Source organism: Pochonia chlamydosporia, assembly GCF_001653235.2.
Source record: "Pochonia chlamydosporia 170 chromosome Unknown PCv3seq00010, whole genome shotgun sequence".
NCBI lineage: Eukaryota > Fungi > Ascomycota > Sordariomycetes > Hypocreales > Clavicipitaceae > Pochonia > Pochonia chlamydosporia.
In genome coordinates, this window is record NW_019154045.1 from 498,414 (window position 1) to 523,327 (window position 24,914).

Consider the following 24,914-nt stretch of genomic DNA (forward strand, 5'->3'; position numbering starts at 1 on the left):
ATGGGTATCAAAAGATCAAACCAACAACTTGCCATTGTGGGTGTATGGGTTGTATTATTCCTCGTCGCGTATTTGAGCCTCGTCCCATCACATGGAGGCGTAGGTTTTCTGAACCATGCGCTTGGCCGCGGCGGTATCAGACCAAGATTCATCTTCGTCGATCTCGGAGCCAATCGTGCGGACTCATTAGACGCTTTTCTCAGAAAAGAAGACGCAAAGTTCCAGTACGAGTTTCCCCGTCCTGACTGGGCGCGGTATGACGAGGCCGGTGAGTTGTTTGCATCCCGTTCTTTTGGCTGACTGTGAGCTGACAGACAACGCGTCTCATAGATATTTATCTCTTTGAAGGGAACCCAGTATTCAATCCGGCTCTAGTGCAAGCAAAGCAACGCTGCCGCGGCCAAGGGATCAATGTCAACATATTCCCTTCCACTATTGTGGACGTCAAAGACGGAACCCGGACTTTCTTCCTCGACACAGTAAACGACGCTCACGATTACTGGGGATCGTCTACTTACGCGAATCACCACGATGCCGTCAATTCGGGATCGAACGGAACCGAGCTGACAGCAGTTAATATATCCAGGTGGCTGTTGATGAACACGCTGCCTCACGACTTCGTCGTTGTCAAGATGGACATTGAGGGCAGTGAATACGATGTTCTTCCACATATGGTGGAAATGGGCGCATGGACCGTCATTGACCATCTTCTTATCGAGTGGCATGAGAGTCTCCCCGATGAGGCCGCTGCTAAGAAAGCGAGTTTGGCGGCAGAGAAGCTGAAGGCAGAAGGCGTGAGCATGCCCGAGTACAACTCCCCAGCTTAGCTTTGAGTTGGGTTTTCGCAGTCGCCCAATACAATTCGTCTTGCTCAAATTGACCATTCATAATACTAGCCTCATATCTTTCTTGTTTCCTTGTGACGAACCTTGGACCACTATTTGTAATACTCCTGTTCAGATCTGCCTGACAGAGGCGGCGTTTAACGAGACAATGCCTCATTTTCACTTTACACCACCGGAAATAATTGTACCAGGCTCATATGAAGTGGATAAACCACTCAGGTTCGTATTTTGGGGTACTCTTTCTGCATAGGGAGCAAAATGGGGGATGAGGGTCTTACATATCGTCCGACATTAGACTTTGTAGGCATTTCTATGGTAGCTTCTGTGAGATGCTCTGACGCTCATGATAGTTTGATGGATCTAGTAATGCTTTTCTTTTGCAAATTTCACTTGTCTTCGCGTCTGGGACTTCACCTTCTTCCCCAGAGATATCAGGCCTCCATGCGGCAACTTCTGATGACCTATACGCGAATAATAGCACTACAAGATTCCCTGTTTCCCACCCAGCGCATGGGTTTCAGCATGCCCCGCATTTGGCAGCTAGTTTCTTTCCGTTTTATGAGACTTCGTCAGCTTAGGTCGGAGATTTATCGACAGCCGTGGCCTAGGGTCAGCATGGCCGAAAAGGGCAGACAATGGAATGCAAATAGTGGCTTCCAGCGCGCCATTGTCCATACACGATGCGGAATGCAATACTACGTTAAGAGTCTGGCCCACACGAGCAGACCAAAGCATTATTTCACAGTGAACGTTGAATCGACGCGATCGGCCATTCATGTCTACTAAAATCTGGGCCGTTTGGGGTCCAAGGGCGCGATAAAGCTTAATCCCTAGAGTCAAGGGACATGGTCATGGACTGCCCTCATAACCTTTTCTATGCAACTCCGTCTGCATTCTTCTTTGACCTAAGCGTGTGTCATCTGTGTGTTATTTACTGTACGAAATCATGTCGGGGATTCTAGCAAAGCAAGAAACACCATCACTGTGGCGCCGCAAGGCCGTATCATCACGATGGAGAAGGACCATTGTATTCTTACTCATGGTTTTCGCCTTTTTGTCGGCGCTGACTATAACTTCCAAACAAATCGGTCGAGTATGCTATGGGAACTCTTGCGGCATGTTCGGATTGCGGGAAATGCTGCCCAAGTTCGCACCCGACAGAGCGCACAGTAACCCTGGGGACAACATAGTCGACGACCGAGATCCGATACAGGGTCACAACATGGCAGAGGACGCCAAGGCTTCAATTCGCAGTGACGATGAGTGCGCTCACTTCCCAGATACCTCGAACGTTTTAATACTCATGAAGACTGGGGCATCTGAGGCTTATTCGAGGCTTCCTGTCCATCTGTTGACAATGCTAAAGTGTCTACCGAACAACTTCCTCCTATTCAGCGACATGGCCGAGAATATTGCCGGTCATACTGTTTACGACAGTCTCGAAAATGTGTTAGACTCGGTCAAGGAAAGCAACGGCGACTTCCACATTTACCATCGCCAGAACCAGTGTCCCATTGCTCACGAGCAGTGTAACCGGGATCACGATGTTGGCTTTGAGGGGTGGAATCTCGACAAGTACAAGAATGTTCATATCGCGGAGAGGGCATATAAAATGAGACCAAACTACGATTGGTACTTTTTCATCGATGCTGATACATACGTCAGCTTCCCGACTCTGATGGACTGGCTGCCTTCCGTTGATTCAAACAAGCTTCACTATATCGGCCACCAGAAACATTCTGGTACTTTCCCGTTTGCTCATGGCGGTAGCGGATACCTCATGTCCAAAGCCATAATGCGCTCCATGTTTTTTGGCAGAACGGGTGTCGCAAACAAGTATGACGAGCCTACCCAGCAGGGCTGCTGTGGTGATATTATGTGGAGTGAAATCGTGCTCAACGAAACTGGACTGACTCCGGAGAACATGGTATGAGCATACCCAGCCCTAATACTTGTTGAGGAATGTCTAACAATACGGAACGTAGTGGCCAGCCATTAACGAGTTCAAACCACGCACCTTTAGTTACTACGAGGACCAGTGGTGCCAGCCTATTATCACATTACATCATGTCAATGGCGAGGAAATCAACGATTTATACGCTTTTGAGAAAGAGCAAAAGTTTGCCCACAGGATAACCATCAAAGATGTCTACAACCAGTTCGTGGCAGCCCACCTTCAAGAGGTGCAACCAGACTGGGACAATGAGAGTGAAGACGTGTATTATTTGGATGGAGAGGCCAGAGAGTACGAGGAGTCGGAGCTGGACAAGGCCAAGAAAGAAGACTTGTCGGATCAGGAACGAGAAGCACATAAGAGCCATTCAGACTGTAGAGCAGCCTGTGAGGCACAAGAGGACTGTTTTCAATGGAGGTATCGAAAGGGCATTTGCGGTTTAAGTTATAAGAAGTTTAAGCATGGTACTGCGGTAAAGCGGGACGACGACGACTCACAACGCGCCTTTAGCGGCTGGGATATGAAGAGGATCAAGAAGTGGATTAACGAACAAGGCGATTGTGATGGGCCGTATCAATGGCGCGTACAGGACAATAAGGAGTAGCATTGGAATAAGCATGGATCAGTTATAAGTAGCACAAAATATAGATTTTAATTATTTTTCTATGTTTTATCCAAAGGCTTCTCGTTTCCCGCCGTCGCTTGTGCGAACCTCGTGCCGTCACCACTGGCTGATCACTGGTGAGCGTGTCGTATGAGAATGTTTTCAACAGTCCAGAACATGAGGTCTTCATCGTAGCTTAAGCATGGCATATCATGAATTTGGCTTGTTAATCGCGACCCGGGGGAAGTACTCCGGCAGTTGGTCCCTGTGCTTTGTCTTATGCTTGGCTCGGCCACAGAGCCCATTGCTACGTCCAAACATCCAAGGTTTGCGTTCTTGCGACATGAATGTAGCCGCAGAAGCTACTTGTTTTTGGTAGGGTTAGGTTATTTCCACCTTGAAAATACTTAATGACCTATGTTCGAGCCGGGGACTTGAATGGCCTGTATTGCACTGCATTAGACTTGACTTGTCACGAATGCTTCCCAATCTATGTGCTTCACCACCTATTCTTGCCGGAGCCATCAACACATTCGGAAGTTTCGGAAGCCAAAATTGCTGGCTCAGAAGAGTTCAACCACGTGCCAAGGAATTACGAGTTCCAAATCCACCAAACTTTCTTAAAATACTGCTTGTATATGTAACCCCAAGTGGGATGTTCTCCATGCAATGTAATATTTCTTCTCAACTTGCGCCTCCGACACATTGTGCTGTGGAAAACTGGACACTAACCCACCTAGGTAGCAGACTCAGGCGGCCTAATGGTGGCATGTCTCAATTCTAGACCAGGACGCGTTGGTATTTCTCACTGGGGCATCCCTTTATTGGCGCCAGGCCCCTTAAAGACGCCGCCTACTGACACGAAAACAGGGCGTGAACACAATACAGTGGGCATTCCAACGCCTCTGTCAGAGGGGTGACCCCTTCACAATTGGCAAGCACTTTCCTGTTTGCGGCCCGAGGTCTTCGTCCAGTGCCGTTGACCAAAAGTACACGAGCTTCATGCCACATTTTGAACTGTATTTTATTTCTCCCTATATTTCTCAGTCAACATCGTAATCATCACAAGTTTTGCTCTGGATTCACCCAAGAGAGCCTGGCTGTCTTGTGGTTGCTACACAGGCAAGGTGGAATTTGCGGCACTTACACATTGGAGGATACGAAGCTGATTGCTTTTTTACTATGCCCTTTCACACCAACCGAACGAAGCATCCTTGATTTCCAAGTGCCACGACCGAATCCATTACCGAGTTTCAACATTGAGCGTCCTGTGACTAATGATCGCGATGAATATCCCAAGATGGGCTAAAATTAGCCTGGGTATCGCGGTCGCAGTCTTGATCTACAACACAAATGTATTCGTTCGCCACCGATACGGCCACGTCAAATGGCTTGAAACTCATCCACTGCAAGTCCATGGCGATGGCACTTGCGCTGACTCCATCAGAGTCTCCGAGAGTCTAATAGAAAAAGCAAAAGGCATGCGGCAGCAGTGTCAGAACTCGGCTTCGCCTCTACGAGCATATGGATCCTGGGGAACACGAATTGCAACAGCGACAACACACTTCTCTAATCCCGACAATCCCCAGAGATTTTTCCAAAAGGGCATAGAAACACACATTCTGCACAGTCTGATACATGGCTCGCGATTACATGTCTTGTGCACGCCAATCATTGATCACATGTGGAACAAGCAAGCGTTCGTTCAATCGATTCTTCTGCAGGAACTGGCAAAACCGCCACAGGAACGCCTCGAATGGATATTCTGGGCAGATCGAGATACCGTCATTTTAGACTATTGCCGCAACCCTGCCAGCTATATCCCTGCAAAATCGCATAGAAGCTACAACGCAGCCACAGAACCGACAAGGGAGCAAAATCTCAACTTGCTCATAACCCAGGACACGAGAGGCCTAAATGCTGGCGTCTTTCTTATCCGCGTATGTGATTGGAGTGTCAACTTTCTCAGCGACGTGATTGCCTTTCGGCATTTCAAGCCCGACGTCGAACTTCCATTCGACGAGCAAACCGCAATGGAGCAACTTCTTCAGGAGGACCGATATAAAGACAATGTTGCGTACATCCCGCAGCCTTGGATTAACACATATGCATGGGATACAGCGGAGGACTTTATGAACAGAAAAGACGTCGAAGGCCTCGACGACTGGGCGGCCCGGAAAGGGGACTTTCTCATTCACTTTGCGGGAAATTGGAACAAAGAACTGAACCTTGTTGAATATGCGGATGTTGGAGAGAAGATGTTCAATATTTGGCAGACAAGAGACATCCTGCGGGACGTAAGCATGGATATTGACTACTTCTGGGGGAACTTCAGCAATGGACAGGGCTGAAAGTGTTCATTCAACGTGGCAATTTAGCTGTTAGTCGTTTTAGAACCGCTCATGGACTACTTGAAAGAGCAGCAAATTATCATCCTGCACACTCTTTCAGTAGCTGTGCACTATGGGTGTCTCCAACGGACGTCTGGTCCGTCGTTCATCGATTTGTATCAGCACAGAGCATTAAAGCTATCATGATTCAATCACATTTTGTGTCCCATTTTTCACTAGGAGTGACATATCGGCGTACTGGAGGATGAAGACGGTACAAGAGGACCAGCCTCGGGTCAGTTCCGGATCTGGCTAACACTTTACCACGGTGACAGAGACGCAAAGATCCTGAAATGATATCCACGTGATCATTTTCCTAGTTGCAATACTTCCAAGACATATTGGCTATGACTACCGAATGCATCACTTGGCTAATGGGACCTAGCACCTTGTTTGCGGCCCAATGAATAGACTTCTTCATTCCAATCTAACGCGTGCCCACATACCTCTGGCCGCCGAGACTCCGGCGTGTCAGTTGACTCCCTTGCAATGAACCCTTTAGCCTGTTGTTTTGTGAGGATTTGGAAAAGAATACCTCGCTAAACTACAAGAAGATAACTCTTTGCCATCAAATCCATCTTGTTCATCTGATAGAACGACTGTAGCCGTCACTGCGGCTGCTCGTGCATCACAATGATGATCCGGAACAGTCGTCAGTATTGGCTTCAGGTCATTGGAGTTGGTTTCATTATCGCTACTTCAATTTACGTACTGACTGGAGAAATTGCAAACAACTTACGCAGCTCTATGGGCATCGCATCCGCTTCACAGCTGCTGCATCGTCCCTCTACTCGGCCTCATGAACCGACCGGCGACTCAGCGGGAAACAGTACATTGGGGTTCGACACCGTATATTTTATCAACATGGCTACACGTTATGATCGTCTTGACGCAGCATCTCTTCAGGCATATCTATCCGGAATAGATATTACTCTGTCGTCAGGGGTCAGTCCAGACATGATGCATGATGTCGGCATGCCACCTACGCACACCCCGGGTTTGCTTGGTGATGGACAAAAAGGTTGCTGGAGAGCACATGCCAATGTAAGAATCTGCTCGAAAAAGTTGAATTTCTCAGGCTAGTGCCCCTAATTTACGCACGTTTAGATTTGGTCAAAGATGCTGCGCGAAAACACGAAAGCCGCTCTAATTATCGAAGCTGACGCGAGTTGGGACACTAATCTGCGTGAGATTATGTTAAACTTGAACAGAAATTTCACAGAGTTCCTCCGCAGTACCGACTCACAGAGCCTACCGAAACCAAGGCTGAGAAGCCAGTCGCAGATGACACAAAACGAGCCCTTGGATATGAATGACGAGGACCCCTGGCATAGTGACCACTGGGATATTATTTCGATTGGGCAGTGTTCCGAGGAAACACTTAACAGCGATATCAACATGATTTATGATGATCCACACGTACCTCCAGGGATGGACTATTATGGTCGAATATTAGGCCGGGAGAGAGTTATTAGGAAGGCTGGTCATCAGGGATGCACGACTGGGTACGCAGTTAGTCTGAATGGCGCGGCAAAGCTATTGCTTCGTTTCGCAGCAGACTTGGACCAAGCAGTAGATATGGGCATGTCGAGCCTCGTTCAGAGCGGCCACCTCACTTCTTATAGTGTATATCCACCAATTCTGGCGCAATGGGTGTATGTTGATGGAATTAGCATGGATCAACGGGGATCAAATAGCGACATGGGAGGCACCGAAGGAAGTTCCATTGGCAGCGAGTCGGATCCAAACGCTGTAGATTGGGAGGATGTAAGGAAAGCTGGAAGTGTCTGGGCACCTAAGAAGTGGCCATCGAATGCGGCGTTTGAGGAGATGGCTCTGCAGAGTGCATGGCAACAAATATTTGGGGGCGCAGATCCGTACACCGGGCTCACGACAACGTACTCTTGGTAGTTTTTGATGATAACTAGCATATATACTCACAGAATGTATTCATTACTATACAGGCCAGGTTGTCTCGTAGTCTCGACCATCGAGCTTGGACACACATCTCTAGTTCAACATTGTTGAGTGCTGCGGACACCATGATCATCAAGTACTTTCCTTCAGATTCCCCAGCTTCGCGTAATTAGAGCACTTTGAAGTGCTGTGGTTGTTGTCGACGAATCTTACAGGCATAGCTGATGGACTTGGCAGAGACTGCCGTGTGCATGATGCCCTTATTATTGTGACAGCATTGTTTGCAATTGTCGTGTGAACCTCTACATTTATGCCAAGGTCTTGTTGCTCCAGTTAGTAAGCTTGGCAGTTGTGTTTTATGTGGACTTAAAAGTGGCACTGTCGTTGCAAATGCTGAACCTGCTTACGTATACTTCATTTGTCCTTTTCTCTTTCTCGGCGACTTATAGCTTGATAAGCCCTCTTTTATGACACTCAATTGTCTATTTTAACGGCTGTAATGTGAAAGAACTAATTCCTATCATCGAAAATATGAGGTATTGTTGTAATGACTTGTCTCGTCACCGTAGGAGAGGGGTTTAAGCTTACTTTTAGGCTCGGCCAACGTCACAGATTGTTGATCCATGTATGATTAACAAAACTTCACAGTATTTGAACAGTTTCTGCTCGGTATTTCCAAACAAGGTCTTCCGAGTCCAGGCTGCTGTCACCGTTGCCACCTTGGCACTGAAAAACCGGCAGTTGCCAAGAGGCTAGATGCGCAAAACCAACCAGAACCACATGTAAATAGTTCAGATCCTTGAAAAGCACCCAATTTTTTAGAGGGGGCAATGTGAGCCTATGCTATTGCTACTCAGTGGCATTCGGACGGAACATGTTCGGTTTCGCGAGCTAAAAAGCGGCCGCTCAGGCTGGGGCAAGGAGGTAATACACTTGATCCCGGGCAGCTGATTCGACTGTGATGCTGGCCCACTCTTTACGACGATGTTTGCTTGATCATCTCTCAGAAGTGTCGTGACATGATTAATACCGGAGGTAATGATCTAAGCCAAGCCGTTGCCCAGCCCGCAACCCCACAACATCGAACTGTCTTCAATTTTGCATATGGGGAGTTATCTATCTATAAAAGATGGGCAAATGCGGCCATTGCCATGTAAGTAGGTACGGAGTTGCGCCGAAACGTTATACCTTCCCAAACGTATTACCGAAGAGTGTACGCAAAGAAGGAGAAATGGAGAAGAGTACAAACAATGCGATTCCACCTAGTGGCTCGTCGTCCGACTACCTAGAGCAGCCATTAGATCGCAAATCGGGTGAAAAGGGTTCCGGCATTGCGGCCGTCTTCTCGAGGCTTGGCAACTTGCCTGAATGGAAAGTGAAAGGAGAACATCTGGCCGGTAGCACCCTCAATTGGGCTATTGGCTTCATCGCATCATGTGGTTTCCTCATGTTTGGGTAAGTTGTTGTCTCACTCTAATTGAATATTGCATGATCGTCTAACGACAGTTCCTAGTTATGATCAAGGCGTCCTAAGCGCCCTGTTGACACTTGATGACTTTCAGAAGAACATTGCGCTCATGACGCCTCGAGATCAATCAAACGACCTCTGCTGGCTCAATAACCCAACCAATACCATCCCGAACCCTGATATGTGTAAGGGTGATCCCAATACCCAGGCTGCCGCGGTCGCAATTTACCAGATCGGATGCTTTCTGGGCGCAGTGCTCATATTGGTGTACGGTGAAGTTTGGGGGAGAAAGTCGTCCACTTTCTGGGGCAGTTTGATCATGATTATTGGTACTATTATGCAAGCAGCCGCTTTTGAATACGGACTCTTCGTTGGTGGCCGAATAGTAGGCGGAATTGGCAACGGAATGGTCACCTCAAGTAAGGGATATGAGTTCCACAACTTCAAAATGCAAACGTTTATACTAGATCGAGAACTAACCTTGGTTATTAGCTATCCCTACCTGGCAATCTGAGTGTGCTCGTCCACACTTAAGAGGATTTCTTATTCTTATATCGGGAGCGCTTATTTCTGGGGGAATCATGATTGCGTACTGGGTAGATTATGGATTTTACTTCCTCGAAGGCTCAGTTCGTTGGCGCTTCCCAATTGCCTTTCAGTCATTCTTCACCATTATTGTTATGTGGGGGTTACTCTATCTTCCGGAATCACCTCGCTGGCTGGCCATGAAAGGTCGACTGGGAGAAGCCGGATACGTCACCGCAAGGCTACTGGGCAAGCCAATCGACCATGAAGAAGTTACTACAGAGGTCCAGGCAATCACAGAAGCTCTGGAAGCGCAAAGTACTAAGGGAAAGTTTCGATATCGCGAGCTCTTGACCAATGGGCCGTCCCAGAATCTTCGCCGCACTATTCTGGGAATAGCTGCTCAATTCTTCCAGCAAATTTGTGGCATCAACCTTATTACTTACTACGCAACTTTCTTGTTTGAAAATTCACTAGGTTTTGATCCAGCCATGTCTCGTCTTCTTGCTGCTGCAAATGGAACAGAATACTTCTTGGCTTCACTCGTTGCTTTACCACTAATAGAGAGAACTGGGCGCAGAAAGCTGATGCTCATAGGAGCTTTTGGAATGATGGCATCTATGGCTATTTTAGCCGGAACTGTATCCACCGGCGGCGTGAAGGAGAACGGTGCTCCCGTGCTTGAGACCAGGTATGGTGTAACGGCAACGGTCTTTCTCTTCGTCTTCAATACCTTCTTCGCCATTGGTAAGTCTATCTCAGGGAGTGTGCATCGCATACTGGGGAACTTTGCAATAGCTAATGATGTTTCAGGCTGGCTTGGAATGACATGGCTATATCCCGCCGAGATCACCAATCTTCGCATTCGAATCCAAGCTAATGCCCTCTCGACCTGTTCCAACTGGCTTTCAAACTTCCTCATTGTCATGATCACGCCTCCTGCGTTTTCTAATCTTGGATACAAAACATATGTCATGTTTGCTGTTTTCAATGCGGCCATCTTGCCTTGTGTTTATTTGTTCTTTCCGGAACCAAAAGGTCGCAGCTTGGAGGAACTGGATATCATATTTGCCAGCGCCAACCAGGACAAAGTAAGTCCGGTCAAGAGAGCAAAAGAAATGCGACATATCGAGGGCCACGAACTCGAGAGCGAGCTGGAAAGATATTTTGGGTCAAATGCTTCTCTTCGCCGCAGTATTACTTAGGGTTTTCTGAGATCTGTGCTGGTAAAAGCCACTGAACGTCAATGCTGTATTTTTAGTAAAGAGATCTAGCTCATCGCACTATGTCTTACGACAAATATACTAGAATATCTCGCCGTGCCTTGAAAGCCATTTTTTCCCAAGCATGCCCCCCCAGAAATGGGCACTCCTGATTTAGCTTGTCCCCAGCCTCTTGGCGCATGTCTTAGTAACTAACACTATATATCTTCCAGTAAGCAGCACTGCCGGTGAAGCCTAATTTCGCACCCTCTCCAGACAAATACTTCCCTCCTTGCTGCTGCTTCCAGCTGTAACCCCTGCCGGCAGTGAACTGCACCGTAAAGGATTCCGCACTCTTGGCGTCCGCGCAAAGACTGCCATCCTTGCAAAGATATTGCTTGTTGCTTGCACTCTGTAATGTGAAAATGTCCCCTCCAATTTGGGCAGCATGCGCGATCCACCTGTGTGCGATCTTTTCGTGGTTAGGGGTGCTCTTTGTTACACTTGCGTTTTTGGTATTCTTGCACCCTGCATTGGTCAAGGAATAGCCGTTTGTCTCCAACACAAGGTACCGACCTTCGGTCAGTCCTCCACGGATAACCTTGAAACCGTGTTCGACCACAGTAGTCAAATCCTCAATGACACCATCACCGGTGTATGGAACAGGAGGCCGTGTGGTTGAGAATCTGGACTGGCAGTATGAGGAACCATCGTACTGTCCCTTGGAGTTCACATGGGGCTTCGGGGCGACTGGTAGGTTGGGAATGCTGTAGTCTGGGTTGCTGAAGTCGAAGGCATTGACGAGGTCGCCCATGTTCTCACGGCGCCAAGGGACCATCTCACTAGTTTGAACGTTCTTTCCCTTGGCAGCCTGCCACTTCTCAATGAACTTGATTTGAGAGTTGTGGTCAGCGTGTTCGGTATACACGCCGCCATTTCGAGTCCAAGGGGAAATGATATAAAAGGGTAGTCTAAAGCCAGGGCCGGCAAAGGTATGCCCAACTTGGCCAGCAGGATCATTGAGCCACTCGCCAGGAGTGCCATCAGGTGAATGATAAGGGTTAACATGATCAAACCAACCACCTGTCTCATCATACGAAACGATGAGTGCTGTCTTGTTATATTTTGGCGAGTTGAGAACAGCGCGTGTAATGGCATCTTGTAGCCAGGCGCCATCGTGAGGCGAATATGGGGGGTGCTCTGAAAGCTGCATGGGGCCAACAATGTAGGACACTTCAGGTAAAGTACCTTTCGCAGCTTGGTCATAGAATGAGGCGAGAGAAGTACCTTTCATGCCGTGGTCGTACAGAGCAGAGCCACTCTTGGCCTTGCGGAATTGGTCAAACCAGGCATATGGGTTGTCATCAAAGTTGTCCGCATCTTGGAACACGTTCCAAGTAACGCCTGCATCCTGGTAATACTCGGCAGCGGTTTTCCACTTCAGGGGAAAGCAATTAACGCCACCGCTTTCACAGCCAGGAGTCTCGTTATTGTCAATGTACGGGTTGCCGCCCTGATCTGGCTTCTGTGGTGAGCCAGGAACATTAATTGAGCCCGAAATCCAGCTGACACGGTTTGGGTTTGTGGAGGCAACAACAGATTCCTAGCATGGTTAGCAATAAGATTCATGGGGCCAGGTAAGCTACGTCGCATGAAGATTTACCTGATACATGTCGCCAATAACCCAGTTCTCTGCGAGAGCCCACTGGGTGGGAAGGTCTTGCTTCTTATAGAATCCAATACTCCAGGGAGTGTTATTCATTGCCCAGTGATCATTTGTGCCAAAGTTCCAGGCGGCATGGTTTTCAAACCAGCCGTTGCTGCCAGCGTTCATGCACTGGGTGGCTTCAGACCAATTGCCGCCAAGGTAATTCAGATACCATGGAGTCACATAGTCCGTTTTAGTAGTTTGCTGCTTGGTTGTAAGCTGCTTCCAGACAGGCACACCATTATTCATTTGCAAGTTTGCGTCACTGAATCCACGAACACCAGCCATGGTACCAAAATAATGGTCAAACGCCCTGTTTTCTACGATGTATTGAGTCAACTCAGCAAATCATCTTCATAAATCCATGATTGTAGAACTCATTTACCTTGCATGAATAGAACGACATGATCAATGTCCGCCAAGCTGTCAGCCGTGGCAGTTCCAACAAGCGAACTGCACAAGGCCAGCACAGGGGCAAGACCAGCGAATCGTAGCCCAGCCATTTCCAATGGATCGATCTTGCAAGGAAATAAGTAAAGATCTAGCCACCCATCAATCGGACAAAATTAAGCTGAAACATGGGCAACATGGGCTTTATAGGGCCAAGCCTGTGAGGAAGTCGGGGGCATCTTGCCGTTGCATCATGAACCCCACGTTTAGAAAACCCATCATCAGACGACTCTTTCGCTATGCAACAAATTTTGAGATAATTCTCATACTCGTGACCCACGTTGAAAGTCCATGCATGTAGCTACAAACACCAATAGTCCTCGATGCCGCGGCCACGAGGGAGAATTTACGGCGGGCATGTCTGAGGCCTTGGGACTTACAATGAGCAAATCATACGTATCGTTGTCTCGCCCTAGCATTTGCCCCTGTGATTTTGTGCATTAGATTAGCCAAGGATTCCTTAAGCGAGCAGTTTGCTAAAGTCTGTCGGTGTCCATTCTAATCTAGTTTGCAGATGGGTTAAGTGCAACTCGGGCAGGAGTTCCTATCAACTTCCGGCAGTTGGTCAGCCGATTGAGCCAATCGTATCACGAACGCCGGCCACATGATTCTAACCTGTTCAAACATTGTGCTCTGTGGATCCATTCTCATTGTAAGAGCGGATGGCACCAAATCATGGTTCAAAAGGCCTTGATGGAGAAATCATGAGCCAAAATGCGCTATACTGTTCCTGGCATGTGAGAGAGTGATACTACGCAGCCATAGGGCAATGATGCTTGTATTGGGGATTGTTTACAGTGTTTGGGATTGTATCGTCGAGTGGTTTGTAGGTGCAACCAGTTGACAGGGTGAGATCGTCGCTTTTTGAACCACTTACAGAGTAAACCACGTGGGTGCTGGTTGTGAACGTGCCGGCCACGCGCATTATCAGACGCAGATGACTTTTTCTTCTTGCAATACCAGATTAAATGTCAGGGTCAGGGTCAGGGTCCGTTTCGGCCGAAGTCTTCTTCCGCACAAATCGGAAACAAGATAAAGAAGCTGACGTCTTTGGAACATTCCCAGAGTGTCCGTCCCTTTATGGTGATGCTTGGCCGACGGAGTTTGTTTGTGTTTGCCCCACGTCTGTGAGACAAGTCAAAATGTGTGCAACTTGAAGTCAATAAAACCCCGTCAGAGGGTACATGTCTGGTTCATCCCCTCTTGGTTCTTGAACTGAAGAAAGGCGTTTAATGCGATACTCTACGCCACCTCCATGATTCGCCATGTTATACGGGATACGCCAAGAAGTCGGTTCGGAAGCCAAGACATAGGATGCAGTCTCTAACACTTGGCATTTGGGTTATCGATTTCTGCCTCAGCAATACGCACGCGACATTTACGCCTCTCCCGTACATGTCCCAGGTCCTCGCCAGTGGGAGGCCTTCTACTAGCTTGGAATGGCGTGTTTAGAGTCGGGGCAATGGAGGTGATTGGTTCTGCCGCGATACTCATGGCTTTTTCATTGCATCTCGTGGGAGCAAGAACAGTGGCAAAAGGAAGGGGGAAAGTGTTGCGATAGTTGTTTAAGTGGGAAAATGACAAGCAGGATGTCCTTCATTTTGTCGCACGCGGAAACGTCATCACCACAGCCCGACAACTCAGTTCCAGAATCTTCGGGAAACAGTTCATTGAACACCAGACCAGACTGACACAAAGGGCGCAAACTGTCAGGTGGCCCCACATAGTTTCTTCAAGATTTCAAGAAAACAAACCTGACGCCTTCTCAGCAAATTGGTGCTTCAACCACATTTTTCTTGCCTTATGTATCTATCGCTCAAATGACTGTCCCCGGCAAGACTCATCTGGCCTTCCAGTACAACGGGAAGCTCACAGAGCTCACGACAAAGGTACATTCTGTACGGCCGTTTACGAGTTTGGAGGAACCCAATCAATTACTCTTTAAAAATGGTGGCGAGAACGACTTTGTCATAGTTACCAGCGAGACAATATTTCATCCCCAAGGAGGAGGGCAACCTTCTGATGAAGGGTTTATCACCTGGAAACCTCATGACGCAACAACAGAAGCAGCGACTGGCTCGTCTTCGGGTTCCATCCAATCTTTTCAAGTACGCGCTGTTCGGATGGACGCTGTAAATGGCTCACAGGTGCTACACCTTGGCACCTTTACGACGACTGAAGCGGTGTCGCAATTACATCAAGGAGACGAGGTGAAGCAGATTCTAGACCAGGAAAAGCGACTACTGTACTCGCGTCTACACACAGCCGGTCACGTATTGGGTTCTGCCGTGAGGAGCTTGTTGGAAACCGAGATTCCTGGCTTTGATGAACTCAAAGCGTCGCATTTCCCCGACAGTGCGGCCTGTGAATTCCAAGGCGCAATAGAGGGAAAGTGGAAGGAGCCCATTCAAGCCCGCGTCAATGAGTACTTGGAAAAGTCTATGCCTGTGGAGATTGACTTTTGGACCGAAGAAGACTTTCGACGTGAGGGTCTGGAGCGACTAATCCCGGATCGTCGACTGCTGCCTCCTGGCGAGGACAAGTTCCGCGTCGTGCGCATCGTTGGCGCTGAAGTCTATCCGTGTGGAGGGACGCATGTTGATACGACTGACTTATGTGGTGAGACTAAGGTCAAGAAGATCGCCAGAAGTAAAGGCGTTAGCCGTGTAAGCTATACAGTGGCATAGACATTCGGCATCGCTACAGGCGAGTCATGAAATGGTACCAATCAGAATATTAGACTACTAGAATAACAGTTCCAGCTACTCAAGTAATTATCAGTTCCCTGCGCCCATGACCTTCGGACGCTTCAGTGGTGTATCAGCACCGTCTTGCCTAAGCCCTGCAACTTACAACGCAACCTTGACAGCAATTACGCTCTTGGATATAAACCCTGTCGCAAACAACCAAGCTTTCCGCTCGCCTTTCTCCTTTGCCGGATCAATGGCGACAAGAACAGCCGCACTTGCTGTTCGAAGACGAGTTGAATCGTCCTCAAAAAGCAACTTGTTGACCCATTTGCCTCCCTTGTCAGTTGATTTGCCGCGGGGAGGACTAGCTTTCCATACCATGGAGCCATCAGTTCCTCGAGGGTCGTTGTGGCTCTTGGACAAATCGGCAGCTCTTGTGAGTCCAGCGCCAACAATGCCGCTCGCATCGTAGGTCTTGTTAGCATACGGATCCCGAAACCAGCTGGGATTATCTACAATGGAGTCGAACTCGACAGCTTGCTTGACAGTAATGGTTGGCAAAGTCTTTCCGTCTTTTGGTTGACTAATATCGCCAACATGAATCCTGCCACTGGCGCAGCTCACAACCAAAATCTCAGAGGGTGTTCGGCCGTGGCCAAGTCCATTGTTGTTATGCACACCGTCGAGTGCAACGGCTGCCTTCACTTCGTGATCGTCGTCCCGGAACGATCCATCGGTGAGCTCGGTGAACTCGACATAGATGGTGTTGCTCCATTTTGCCCCAAAGAAGGCGGTTTCAATCTCCCGCATGAGGCCCTCTCTGTAAAAATGGTCGTTGGTCACAAAAAAGGACGTCGGCGACACGGCAACAATGTCATTTGGTGTCGTGATGAGCGGATCCCAAACTGAACGCATGTGTTCAATGGTATCACCGCCAATGACGTAATGAAACACTTCAATAATAGACCGTGCCTTGTGTTCCTTCGTGTTTTTGTTCTCGCTATACGCTGGGCTAGGGATATGGTTTACGGCAAATATATAAACGGCCGTGCCTTTCGGCTTATCAGGATCGTCGATGACGTCGATGCCATGGGTAATAAATGGACCATTGAAGTTGGTGAACTTGAGCTTCTTCGCCTTCATTGTCTGTGCAGGAGCGAGTCAGCGCGCGCTAAGTCAGAAATTCCTCTTGAACCAACGATCAAGAGGGTTATAAAATGGAAAAGCACTTACCCGAGGATCAATGACTTCAATGGCACCTTGTGCCTTGAGACCAACCGTAGGGTCATCGAAATGGGCCAGGCCCGGGAACCACGCATATCGGGTAGCTTCGTTGCCTTCGCAAGCGGTGAAAAGGAGGTTACTCGGTTCATGGTAATGGATGTCTTCGCAATGGACTGTATCCGGGATTGCGTAAAAGTCTTTGGAGTTTGTTACAACAGTGCTTGCTTTCTCCCTCCCAAAGCCCAGCACCACTCTCGCTCGTGGCACTTCCCCTGCATAGAAGATTGCAGCAAGGATGGCAACAAAAAGAATTGCTCCAGAAGAAGCTAAAGATGGTCCGCCTGCCATGCTAACAGCGATTTCTGACACGAATTTCCGTGTGTGTACAAGTCAGAGTGGATGGTCGGGGGACATGGAACGAGCTATGAGTAGAAGGAGCTCTGAAGCTTTGAAGCTTGGCACAGCACTAAAGATGCAGTGAGCTTGCTCTTTACCCCGGTCCATCGGGAATACCAGCTTCAGAGTGCGGGGAACGAAGAGTTGATTGTGGCGTGGTCCCACAAACATTGACTGTTTCCCGAGGCTCGTGCCTCGGAAGGTTTATTTTTTAAGGAACCACAACACCAATGGCTGTCGAATGCTCTGAGTGAGTTGTGGGACAGAAATCATCATCAAGCCTCTTTTTTTTTGGCTCCTTCCTCTCACTTTTACTCGACAATAGACTCCGGTTCTTAACGCCATTGTAGAACATTGCACTCAAGCGCGAAGTTTCAAACCTGCACTCCGAAGTAAAGCTTCCATTTCAGTAAAGATGAACAAGTCTGCTCCAGCCGACAACAACAACATCCCACTCGTCAATTTGCCACACGTGTTGCTGAAGCTTCCAAATTGATCGAACAGCAATACTCGAATCCTCTTTACAATACACGTCAAATGGCCCAGAGGTTGTAGACTCGTGAATAACCACTTGAAGAGACGTGGTTACCCTAGACTTATGCAGGATTTCTTTCTTGTTGGCGACATTTACAGCTTTGAGCGGTTACAGAAAGCGGAGGAATGTTACAGCGGAGCTGTAGGGTTGTGTATTAATTGCAGGTAATACCTTTATTACCAAGGGCTGCCATATAGCTAGATCAGTTGCGCCGAATATCACATTCGCTAGTCAACTTCCGGGGCAAGATACAACTAGCCTTCGCAAAAGTGCTTTCATGACAAGATTGAGGTCTACGGCGAGCTGATTTTTATAATTCCGGAATTAACTCAGCTCCTGCATCCTGATAACATCATCAAATATCTCTTCGCTGCTTTGACAGTTATGATTTTCCTGCCTTAGCTCACGGTCGGCGGATTTTCCTGAGAGAGACGGCTGTAAAATGCCCTCTGAGGATGCTGAATAAGTTGGGTCGGCCAAACGGTAGCTCAACGACGTGGAAATGTGCGTATTTTCACTGTTCAGGCTGTCCTTGGGCGGTGGCTGATTGAGTGAGTTGGAGTGTCACGTCCATCAAAACGACTCCTGTCGGGCTAGTCCCTTGTGGCATAGGAATCAGTATCTAAACCGCCGAATTCCCTAGTTTCAGCATTTAGTGTTGCCAAGAACGGATAATGCGCCGATGTGCCGCATGAGATATCACGCAAGCTGAAAGGACACAAGTTTGGCGAGCTGAATAGACCGGTCGGGCGGCATACAAAGGAACCGGCTCAACGAAGCGGGCGGGCACACCGGCACCCAACAGCCAGAGCACAATATTCCTTTGTGATCCTCCAAGCTGCTCTGTCTTCTCCAGGTTTCCCCAGCACATGTGAGACCGACCTTGGATCTTGCGAGCATCCTTGAGGGACTAGGTCTGCTCATCTACGCATCTGTGAAGCCGGTGACCAGTAATAACCGGGAAGGATTTGGAGGAACGATAAGGGCCTGCAAGAAAGCGAGGATCCTAGTTCGAGAACGATTTGGGCAGGATCTAGTTTCTGGACGAGGAGCGCTTGTCTTAACAGGAAACAACAGGATCGCCTATCACGATGCGATTTGATTCATTTTTTACGGGAAAGTCTGGTCGCATAGGCTCCTTTGACACGAGCCTAACGCTGCTACCATGGTTCATTGTACAATGCGTCAAAATTGTTTTCTGGGCTTGTGTGTTTCGCATCATGACACCTCAAACTTCGGGTGTTGCGGTCGCCATCTCCACAGCCAAGAGATCAGTCACCCAACGGCAACTATGGATCACCAAGTTTTTGGTGCTGTGGGCCGAGCCACCTGTCCGAGTTTCCTTGTTAGGGACAGTTATTGGGCGCCGAGGAAGTGCTCATCCTTGCGACATCCTTGCGGCATCCTTGTAGTTGAATCGGTGGTGGCTTGGGCCAGAGCTTGCCACCACCACTCAGTGCCTGGACTGGACGACAGTGAAACAGCACCACCAGAGAAGGATAAGGCGGACCGATGAAGATGGCATGCGACAAGGAGGCACCGATCTCTCTGCCCCTTGCTTTAGTTCCATAAGAATGGCTCGTGAAGAGTGAGCCCTTGGTTCCAGAAGGGTCCACACCACACGGAAGACAACCCATTCAAGGTTTGGGTCACTTCTGGTCTTTTGAGTAGAAGGTGCTGAGTGAGAGATGGACTCTTTATTAATGCTAGAGATTAGTACAAACGCCGTTGGCTATAATCGGGTCTCACGCTTTTCAGCCTTTTCCTCCGGCCGAGTGGTAGTCTGGCCATGATTCTCAGGGACTTTTTGTCTGTAGTAAATTTCGTGTCAAGGGACTGGGCCGCTTACCCAACAGTCGGCTACTGGTGGGTTCGGGTTGCAAGATGCTGAAAAGAATTCCTGCACGTTTTGTTTAAGTCTTGTCCCTTTCCTCATTGCACACGACTTCCGTCTTTCTAGTGTTTCGGACGGAATCGTGGTAATGTGCACGTTATAGGCGGACACACCGTCCTCGCCATTTCCACCATTGAATCGACGCCCACCATCCCCAACAGTTTGAGAATTTTGGTTGTTGGAATCTGAGATAGGGGAGGACCAAGAGCTTAGGAGCAAGATGGTTGCGGTATCTTGGATATTGGCCGCGCTGTGCCTCTTTCCGTCCGTTCGTTCCGCTGATAATGCACCATCTTTGGCCGCGATTGGCGATATGCCGGACTGTGCAGTGAGTAAATTTTCCGACAATCGTGATATGCGCACTGGATTATAACACTCGATCGGTTTGATCTAGATCCACTGTCTGTTCGCGGCTATACCGAAATCGACTTGTCAGATCACAAACCAGACATGTATTTGCGAGAGCAAGACGATCAACGATGCCATGACTAGCTGTGTCAAAGAAAATTGCACAATAAAACAAGGACTGGGTATGCCATTATTTGACAAAGCAGGTCGGGGACTGGGGCTATCTTCTGACTAACACAAAATTTGCTAGCCACAATGAACATTACACAAACAACATGCAATAGACCTATACGCGACAAAGCAAAGACCTACCAAGTCGTCAGCAATACACTCGTCATAATAGCAGCTTTATTCATTATACAGAGATTTGCGTTTAAATTATACGCACGACTCGAACTCGGACTTGACGACTATTGTACCTTGTTAACCCTCATAGCGGGTATCCCAAGCACCGTTATCAATGCACACTTTTTAACGGTCAACGGAATCGGTCGAGACATCTGGACGCTGACACCGGAACAAATCACTAATTTTAGTCTGTACTTCTATATCGACGAAATAGTGTACTTGGCCGAGGTATCCTTGGCGAAGCTCGCCCTGCTCTTCTTCTACATGCGGATATTTCCCAGCAAAAACGTACAGCGCCTGCTCTGGGGCACTATCGCGTTTGACATTGTTTTCGGCTTGGCATTCGTTCTAGTTGCCATCTTCCAATGCAACCCAATCAACTTCTTTTGGGTCATGTGGGACGGCGAGCATAAGGGCCAGTGTTTGAACATTAACGCAATAACCTGGTCGAATGCCATTATTAGTATTTCGCTGGACGTCTGGATGCTGGGCATTCCACTCTGGCAACTAAAGAGTTTACGGCTCGGGTGGAAAAAGAAGGCAGGGGTTGCTGCCATGTTTTCTGTCGGTGCATTGTAAGTTGTCTTGTACACAATATTCGGCGCTGTGAATCAACGGTTGCTAATATGTGTACTTTACCAGTGTCACGATTGTCAGCATCCTGCGCTTGAAATCACTTATTGCTTTTTCCTATCATACCGACAATCCAACCTGGGATTTTTTTGATGTTGGCATATGGTCCGACATCGAGATCAACGTTAGCATGATCTGCGTTTGCCTGCCTTCGTTCCGATTACTACTTGTGCGACTGTTCCCTCGACTCAGGGAGACGACGCAACACTATTACGCGGATAGGAGAACTGGTGAGAACACGGGGAAATCTAGACGAGGCGGCACCTCTCAAAGCGGACGGGAAGGAACCGGGACCGGTGAAGATGGCAACAGAATATGGTACCAAAAGTCCTTTACCGTCAAATATGTTGAGACGGATGAATTGCAGCTGGTTTCAATGCCAGAGCAAGACAGAGCAAGTGCCAAGTCGGAGGTATCTTCGCGCTAACATGCTTCATTTTGTTTTGTAGACATAATAGATACTGGTATACACATACAAATAGATTGACCTTGGCTCCAACTGGTCTTGGCAAAGTAACGGTCCCTCTTTTAAACTTCACGGTTGCTGCTTTGTGACTAGGTTCCAGTTGGTGAACCTGCTGTGAGTTATGGCCAGCCCAGTCTTGGCGGCAGTTGGCATTCAGCCACCACTTATGAGGTATCGATTTGAGGCTTCGAGAGGGGTCAAAAACGTGTGTATTTAAGGCGAGGAAAGTCTTCACTGATTCAAACGTGACAGATTGTTGCTTCTTCAATCACCCTTTACCACCATATATCTTACCACTTGCTCTAAGCAACATGCCTTTGCCTTCACATGCGTTTTTAGTCACCGGAGGATGCAATTGTGGCAGCATTCGGTATTAGTCACCCCATATTTTATATGCAGTTTGTCTTACATGTAAGCTGGAAGTTTGGCTGACTGGGCATCTAGATATCGCATCAATGTCCCAGCAGGAGACGAGAGGCCGCCCGCATTTACCACCGCCCCTCCCGCTGAAGCAAACTCGTCTCATGAACGCCTACCACACATCATCGCATGCCATTGTGACGATTGTCGTTATGCGTCTGGACATTCATCTTTGGAGGCTATTGTGACCCCTGCGTACATGGTCACAGTGTCAGCTCTGCCCATGCCAACGCCGAGTACTGACGGCGTCGCGATAACCGGTCGCTTGATGGAACATCCTGCCAACGAACAAGAAGTCCTGAGTTCTGATACTGGTAGGCCGCCGTACATTAAAGCTACTGATGTTTTGAGACCGGGCGCACCAGGTGCAAAAGATACGTGGTTGCGGTTCTTTCACTCGTACCAGTGCGATGCTGAAGTTGCATCTCGCAGCTTTTGCGGTCGCTGCGGATCGCCCGTTGCGTTTCACTATCGCCCTAGGGCAGAGTACTATGGCCAATGGTTCCGGTCGCCTGATGGCTGGGAGGACGTAGTTGATCTGATGCTGGGGACCGTGGACAAATTTTGCTTGGACAAGGATGGAATGCAAGTTGAACACGACATGACCTGGTCAGAGGCACCTAGCTGGAGCAAAAGACACGTACTTCATGGTCGCTCTTCTGTCGGCGCGCGACATCCATCTAATTCGTTGGCTGAAGTGATTTAATCTACTGAGAGCCTGTTGTCATTGCTTACACGAGGTGCTCAGACAAGTGGCAAGAGAGCGTGTCACGCTACCAGCAGCACTATGGCTTTGTTCTCCTTAGGATAGGTGCCCCGAGGATATATTTTTCATTGTTTGTGTAGTTGATACTTTAGTTAAACGAAATAACAGCACACTGACTAGACTCAATGTCTACGGACAGTTGCCCTCTTCTTGGTTTGATCTTTTCAACCTTGTCCTTGCCGGATTGGACGAGGCGTCCGGCCGCGTAGTTCCATTCTAAACCACCCCATTGAACACCCGTCTCGACATTGGCTCCCGGTCCAGTGAGCCGTCGCACAATTGCCTTATCAGCTCGTGCTGGGACATGGAGGGTTACGCGTTGAACGGGTCGACGGTGTGTGCTGGTAGAGTTCCATTCGTCCAGGTTCAGAAGAACATATTTAGAAAGCTTACCACACTCATAAATTCCGTACGCTGAGAAATTCCAGATACCAAGATCCACCTCTTGCACTTGCACGCGGCCGTTTTTGCCAACAATGTCTGCGACAGCAATTTGTCCGTATAGTGGTGGCTTCACGGAAGGCTGCAAACCGTTTCGACGCACAGGAACCCAGCCAGTATAGCCAAAGGTGGTCCCTTGGATAAGATTGAACCGTGCAATGTTCTGATGTGGTGTGAATCAGTACGCTCTCGAGTCTCGATATGATACTCAAATAAAGAAGACGTCGAAGGTGTTGGGTGAGAGTCTGAGCGAACGTACCATTGTCATACCATAGAGTAAATAGTCAATCAACCATAGTGCACTTCCAAAGACGCCCTCAACATGCGTCATGTTTAAATTCACATAGTCACTATTTGTTTCACCTAGTAGGAAGGTTATATTGGGATTGTGGCGTTTGATCGCGTCCATGTCTGGCTTGAAGGCACTCAGGTTGCCTGCCACAGCTGTGTGATTCATGAAAGAATCTGCCGATAACGCATGGTTAGCCATTGTTTGTTTGGAATGTATTGGATTGAAGGGCAGGAACTTACTTTGCAGCCTCACCCATGGCTGGTTGCCAGAAGAGTAGCTTTGCATGGAGTTAGCGGTGGTTGTGCCGTGTTGCCTTTTGTTAGCTTACTGATGTAAGGATACTGATTTGATGTAATTCGTATGATTCAGTCCAGCGTCAAAGGCGTTTGCTCTATGCAGGAATTAGTGGCATTGCTCAGATTCATGTAGGAGCAAAGGATCATAGGCACACACGTTGTAAATGTACCCAAGTTTTGAGTGGCATACACCAGGCCCTGGAAAAAGGTTCGCTCAGGTAGGCCGTAAGAATTTCCACTGAGAACCTTCTGCGATATTGCTTTTGCATACCTCGTCCACTCCTGAACGTAGTCATAGACAGTGTATGTTGCTGGTCTGACTTTTGTGAGGGCGTAAAGATCGGGTTCGTTTCCGATCTCAAACGCTACCAGCTTATCTTTGAGCTCCTCCATTACCTTTTCACATACTGAAATCGTGTTATTGAGAGCTTCTGGTCCTTGACTAGCCAAGTTGGCTTGAAAGTTCCACAGGGAGCCTGGAAAGTTGTGAAATCCTTCAAACCAAGATGGACCAACGGTAACCATCAGCGGTATGCCATTTTCGAGCTCCTCTGACAAAACGACGGACTCTAATTGGGAAGCATTATATACTAGTCGATCGCTGCGATGTATGTATGTTTTCCTCGGTCAGACAGATTTTTGGGAACGATAGTTGTACATTCATACTCACGTTGAAGTGCCTCCAAGACGAACATAGGGGTGTGCGCCGGTCTTCTTATGTAGCAAGTCTAGAATATCTCTGGAGAACAGGTTCGGGTGAGACTTATTTCCGGTAAAGTCTGCAAAAAAATGGGCAGGCAGAGAAAAAGAGGCGAAAGCATGATCGACGGGCTGGGAAGTACTACTTGACGCTCGGGGGGGCAGTGAAACATGGATGATGTGAGGTGAAGTTGCAGCTGCAAGTCCGGTAGCGGCAACTATGCCCAACAAAGCCCAATGAAGTGATGTTTTCATATTGAATCAAATCAGATGGGAGGTAGTTGGGAGCGCCTGGTAAACTTTTGTATTCCACAGCAGCGGAGATAATGCAATTTATAGAACTACGTAAACCCCATTTTTCGAGTTCATAATGGGCGCCACAGCTCATGTCAAGATGTCATTT

At 48.3% G+C, this 24,914-nt stretch overlaps 10 protein-coding genes across 10 annotated transcripts; 7 read left to right on the forward strand and 3 right to left on the reverse strand.

The window, feature by feature from the left end:
• VFPPC_10198 (FkbM family methyltransferase) lies at positions 1-827 on the forward strand (the record flags this gene model as incomplete). Its single annotated transcript, XM_018288613.1, has 2 exons — positions 1-268; positions 331-827. The coding sequence occupies 2 exons, from the start codon at positions 1-3 to the stop codon at positions 825-827; spliced, it is 765 nt and encodes a 254-aa protein (XP_018137224.1).
• Positions 828-1,791: 964 nt separating this feature from the next.
• VFPPC_10197 (glycosyltransferase family 31 protein) lies at positions 1,792-3,403 on the forward strand (the record flags this gene model as incomplete). The annotated part of the gene is made up of 2 exons (XM_018288612.1): positions 1,792-2,772; positions 2,831-3,403. The coding sequence occupies 2 exons, from the start codon at positions 1,792-1,794 to the stop codon at positions 3,401-3,403; spliced, it is 1,554 nt and encodes a 517-aa protein (XP_018137223.1).
• Positions 3,404-4,689: 1,286 nt separating this feature from the next.
• VFPPC_10196 (galactosyl transferase GMA12/MNN10 family protein) lies at positions 4,690-5,754 on the forward strand (the record flags this gene model as incomplete). Its single annotated transcript, XM_018288611.1, has 1 exon — positions 4,690-5,754. The coding sequence occupies one exon, from the start codon at positions 4,690-4,692 to the stop codon at positions 5,752-5,754; it is 1,065 nt and encodes a 354-aa protein (XP_018137222.1).
• A 903-nt stretch (positions 5,755-6,657) lies between these two features.
• On the forward strand, positions 6,658-7,704 carry VFPPC_10195 (LPS glycosyltransferase; the record flags this gene model as incomplete). The annotated part of the gene is made up of 2 exons (XM_018288610.1): positions 6,658-6,837; positions 6,901-7,704. The coding sequence occupies 2 exons, from the start codon at positions 6,658-6,660 to the stop codon at positions 7,702-7,704; spliced, it is 984 nt and encodes a 327-aa protein (XP_018137221.1).
• A 1,237-nt stretch (positions 7,705-8,941) lies between these two features.
• On the forward strand, positions 8,942-10,908 carry VFPPC_10194 (sugar transporter; the record flags this gene model as incomplete). Its single annotated transcript, XM_018288609.1, has 4 exons — positions 8,942-9,165; positions 9,224-9,597; positions 9,671-10,450; positions 10,517-10,908. The coding sequence occupies 4 exons, from the start codon at positions 8,942-8,944 to the stop codon at positions 10,906-10,908; spliced, it is 1,770 nt and encodes a 589-aa protein (XP_018137220.1).
• A 202-nt stretch (positions 10,909-11,110) lies between these two features.
• VFPPC_10193 (non-hemolytic phospholipase C precursor) lies at positions 11,111-13,116 on the reverse strand (the record flags this gene model as incomplete). The annotated part of the gene is made up of 3 exons (XM_018288608.1): positions 11,111-12,508; positions 12,569-12,933; positions 12,999-13,116. 3 exons carry the CDS (start codon positions 13,114-13,116, stop codon positions 11,111-11,113), a joined length of 1,881 nt encoding a protein of 626 aa, XP_018137219.1.
• Positions 13,117-14,883: 1,767 nt separating this feature from the next.
• On the forward strand, positions 14,884-15,750 carry VFPPC_10192 (threonyl/alanyl tRNA synthetase; the record flags this gene model as incomplete). The annotated part of the gene is made up of 1 exon (XM_018288607.1): positions 14,884-15,750. One exon carries the CDS (start codon positions 14,884-14,886, stop codon positions 15,748-15,750), a length of 867 nt encoding a protein of 288 aa, XP_018137218.1.
• Positions 15,751-15,912: 162 nt separating this feature from the next.
• On the reverse strand, positions 15,913-17,325 carry VFPPC_10191 (serum paraoxonase/arylesterase family protein; the record flags this gene model as incomplete). The annotated part of the gene is made up of 2 exons (XM_018288606.1): positions 15,913-16,899; positions 16,987-17,325. 2 exons carry the CDS (start codon positions 17,323-17,325, stop codon positions 15,913-15,915), a joined length of 1,326 nt encoding a protein of 441 aa, XP_018137217.1.
• A 3,080-nt stretch (positions 17,326-20,405) lies between these two features.
• On the forward strand, positions 20,406-21,558 carry VFPPC_10190 (hypothetical protein; the record flags this gene model as incomplete). Its single annotated transcript, XM_018288605.1, has 2 exons — positions 20,406-21,073; positions 21,141-21,558. The coding sequence occupies 2 exons, from the start codon at positions 20,406-20,408 to the stop codon at positions 21,556-21,558; spliced, it is 1,086 nt and encodes a 361-aa protein (XP_018137216.1).
• A 1,313-nt stretch (positions 21,559-22,871) lies between these two features.
• On the reverse strand, positions 22,872-24,766 carry VFPPC_10189 (glycoside hydrolase family 79; the record flags this gene model as incomplete). The annotated part of the gene is made up of 6 exons (XM_018288604.1): positions 22,872-23,387; positions 23,484-23,689; positions 23,756-23,793; positions 23,845-23,907; positions 23,970-24,413; positions 24,483-24,766. 6 exons carry the CDS (start codon positions 24,764-24,766, stop codon positions 22,872-22,874), a joined length of 1,551 nt encoding a protein of 516 aa, XP_018137215.1.
• Positions 24,767-24,914: the final 148 nt, after the last annotated feature.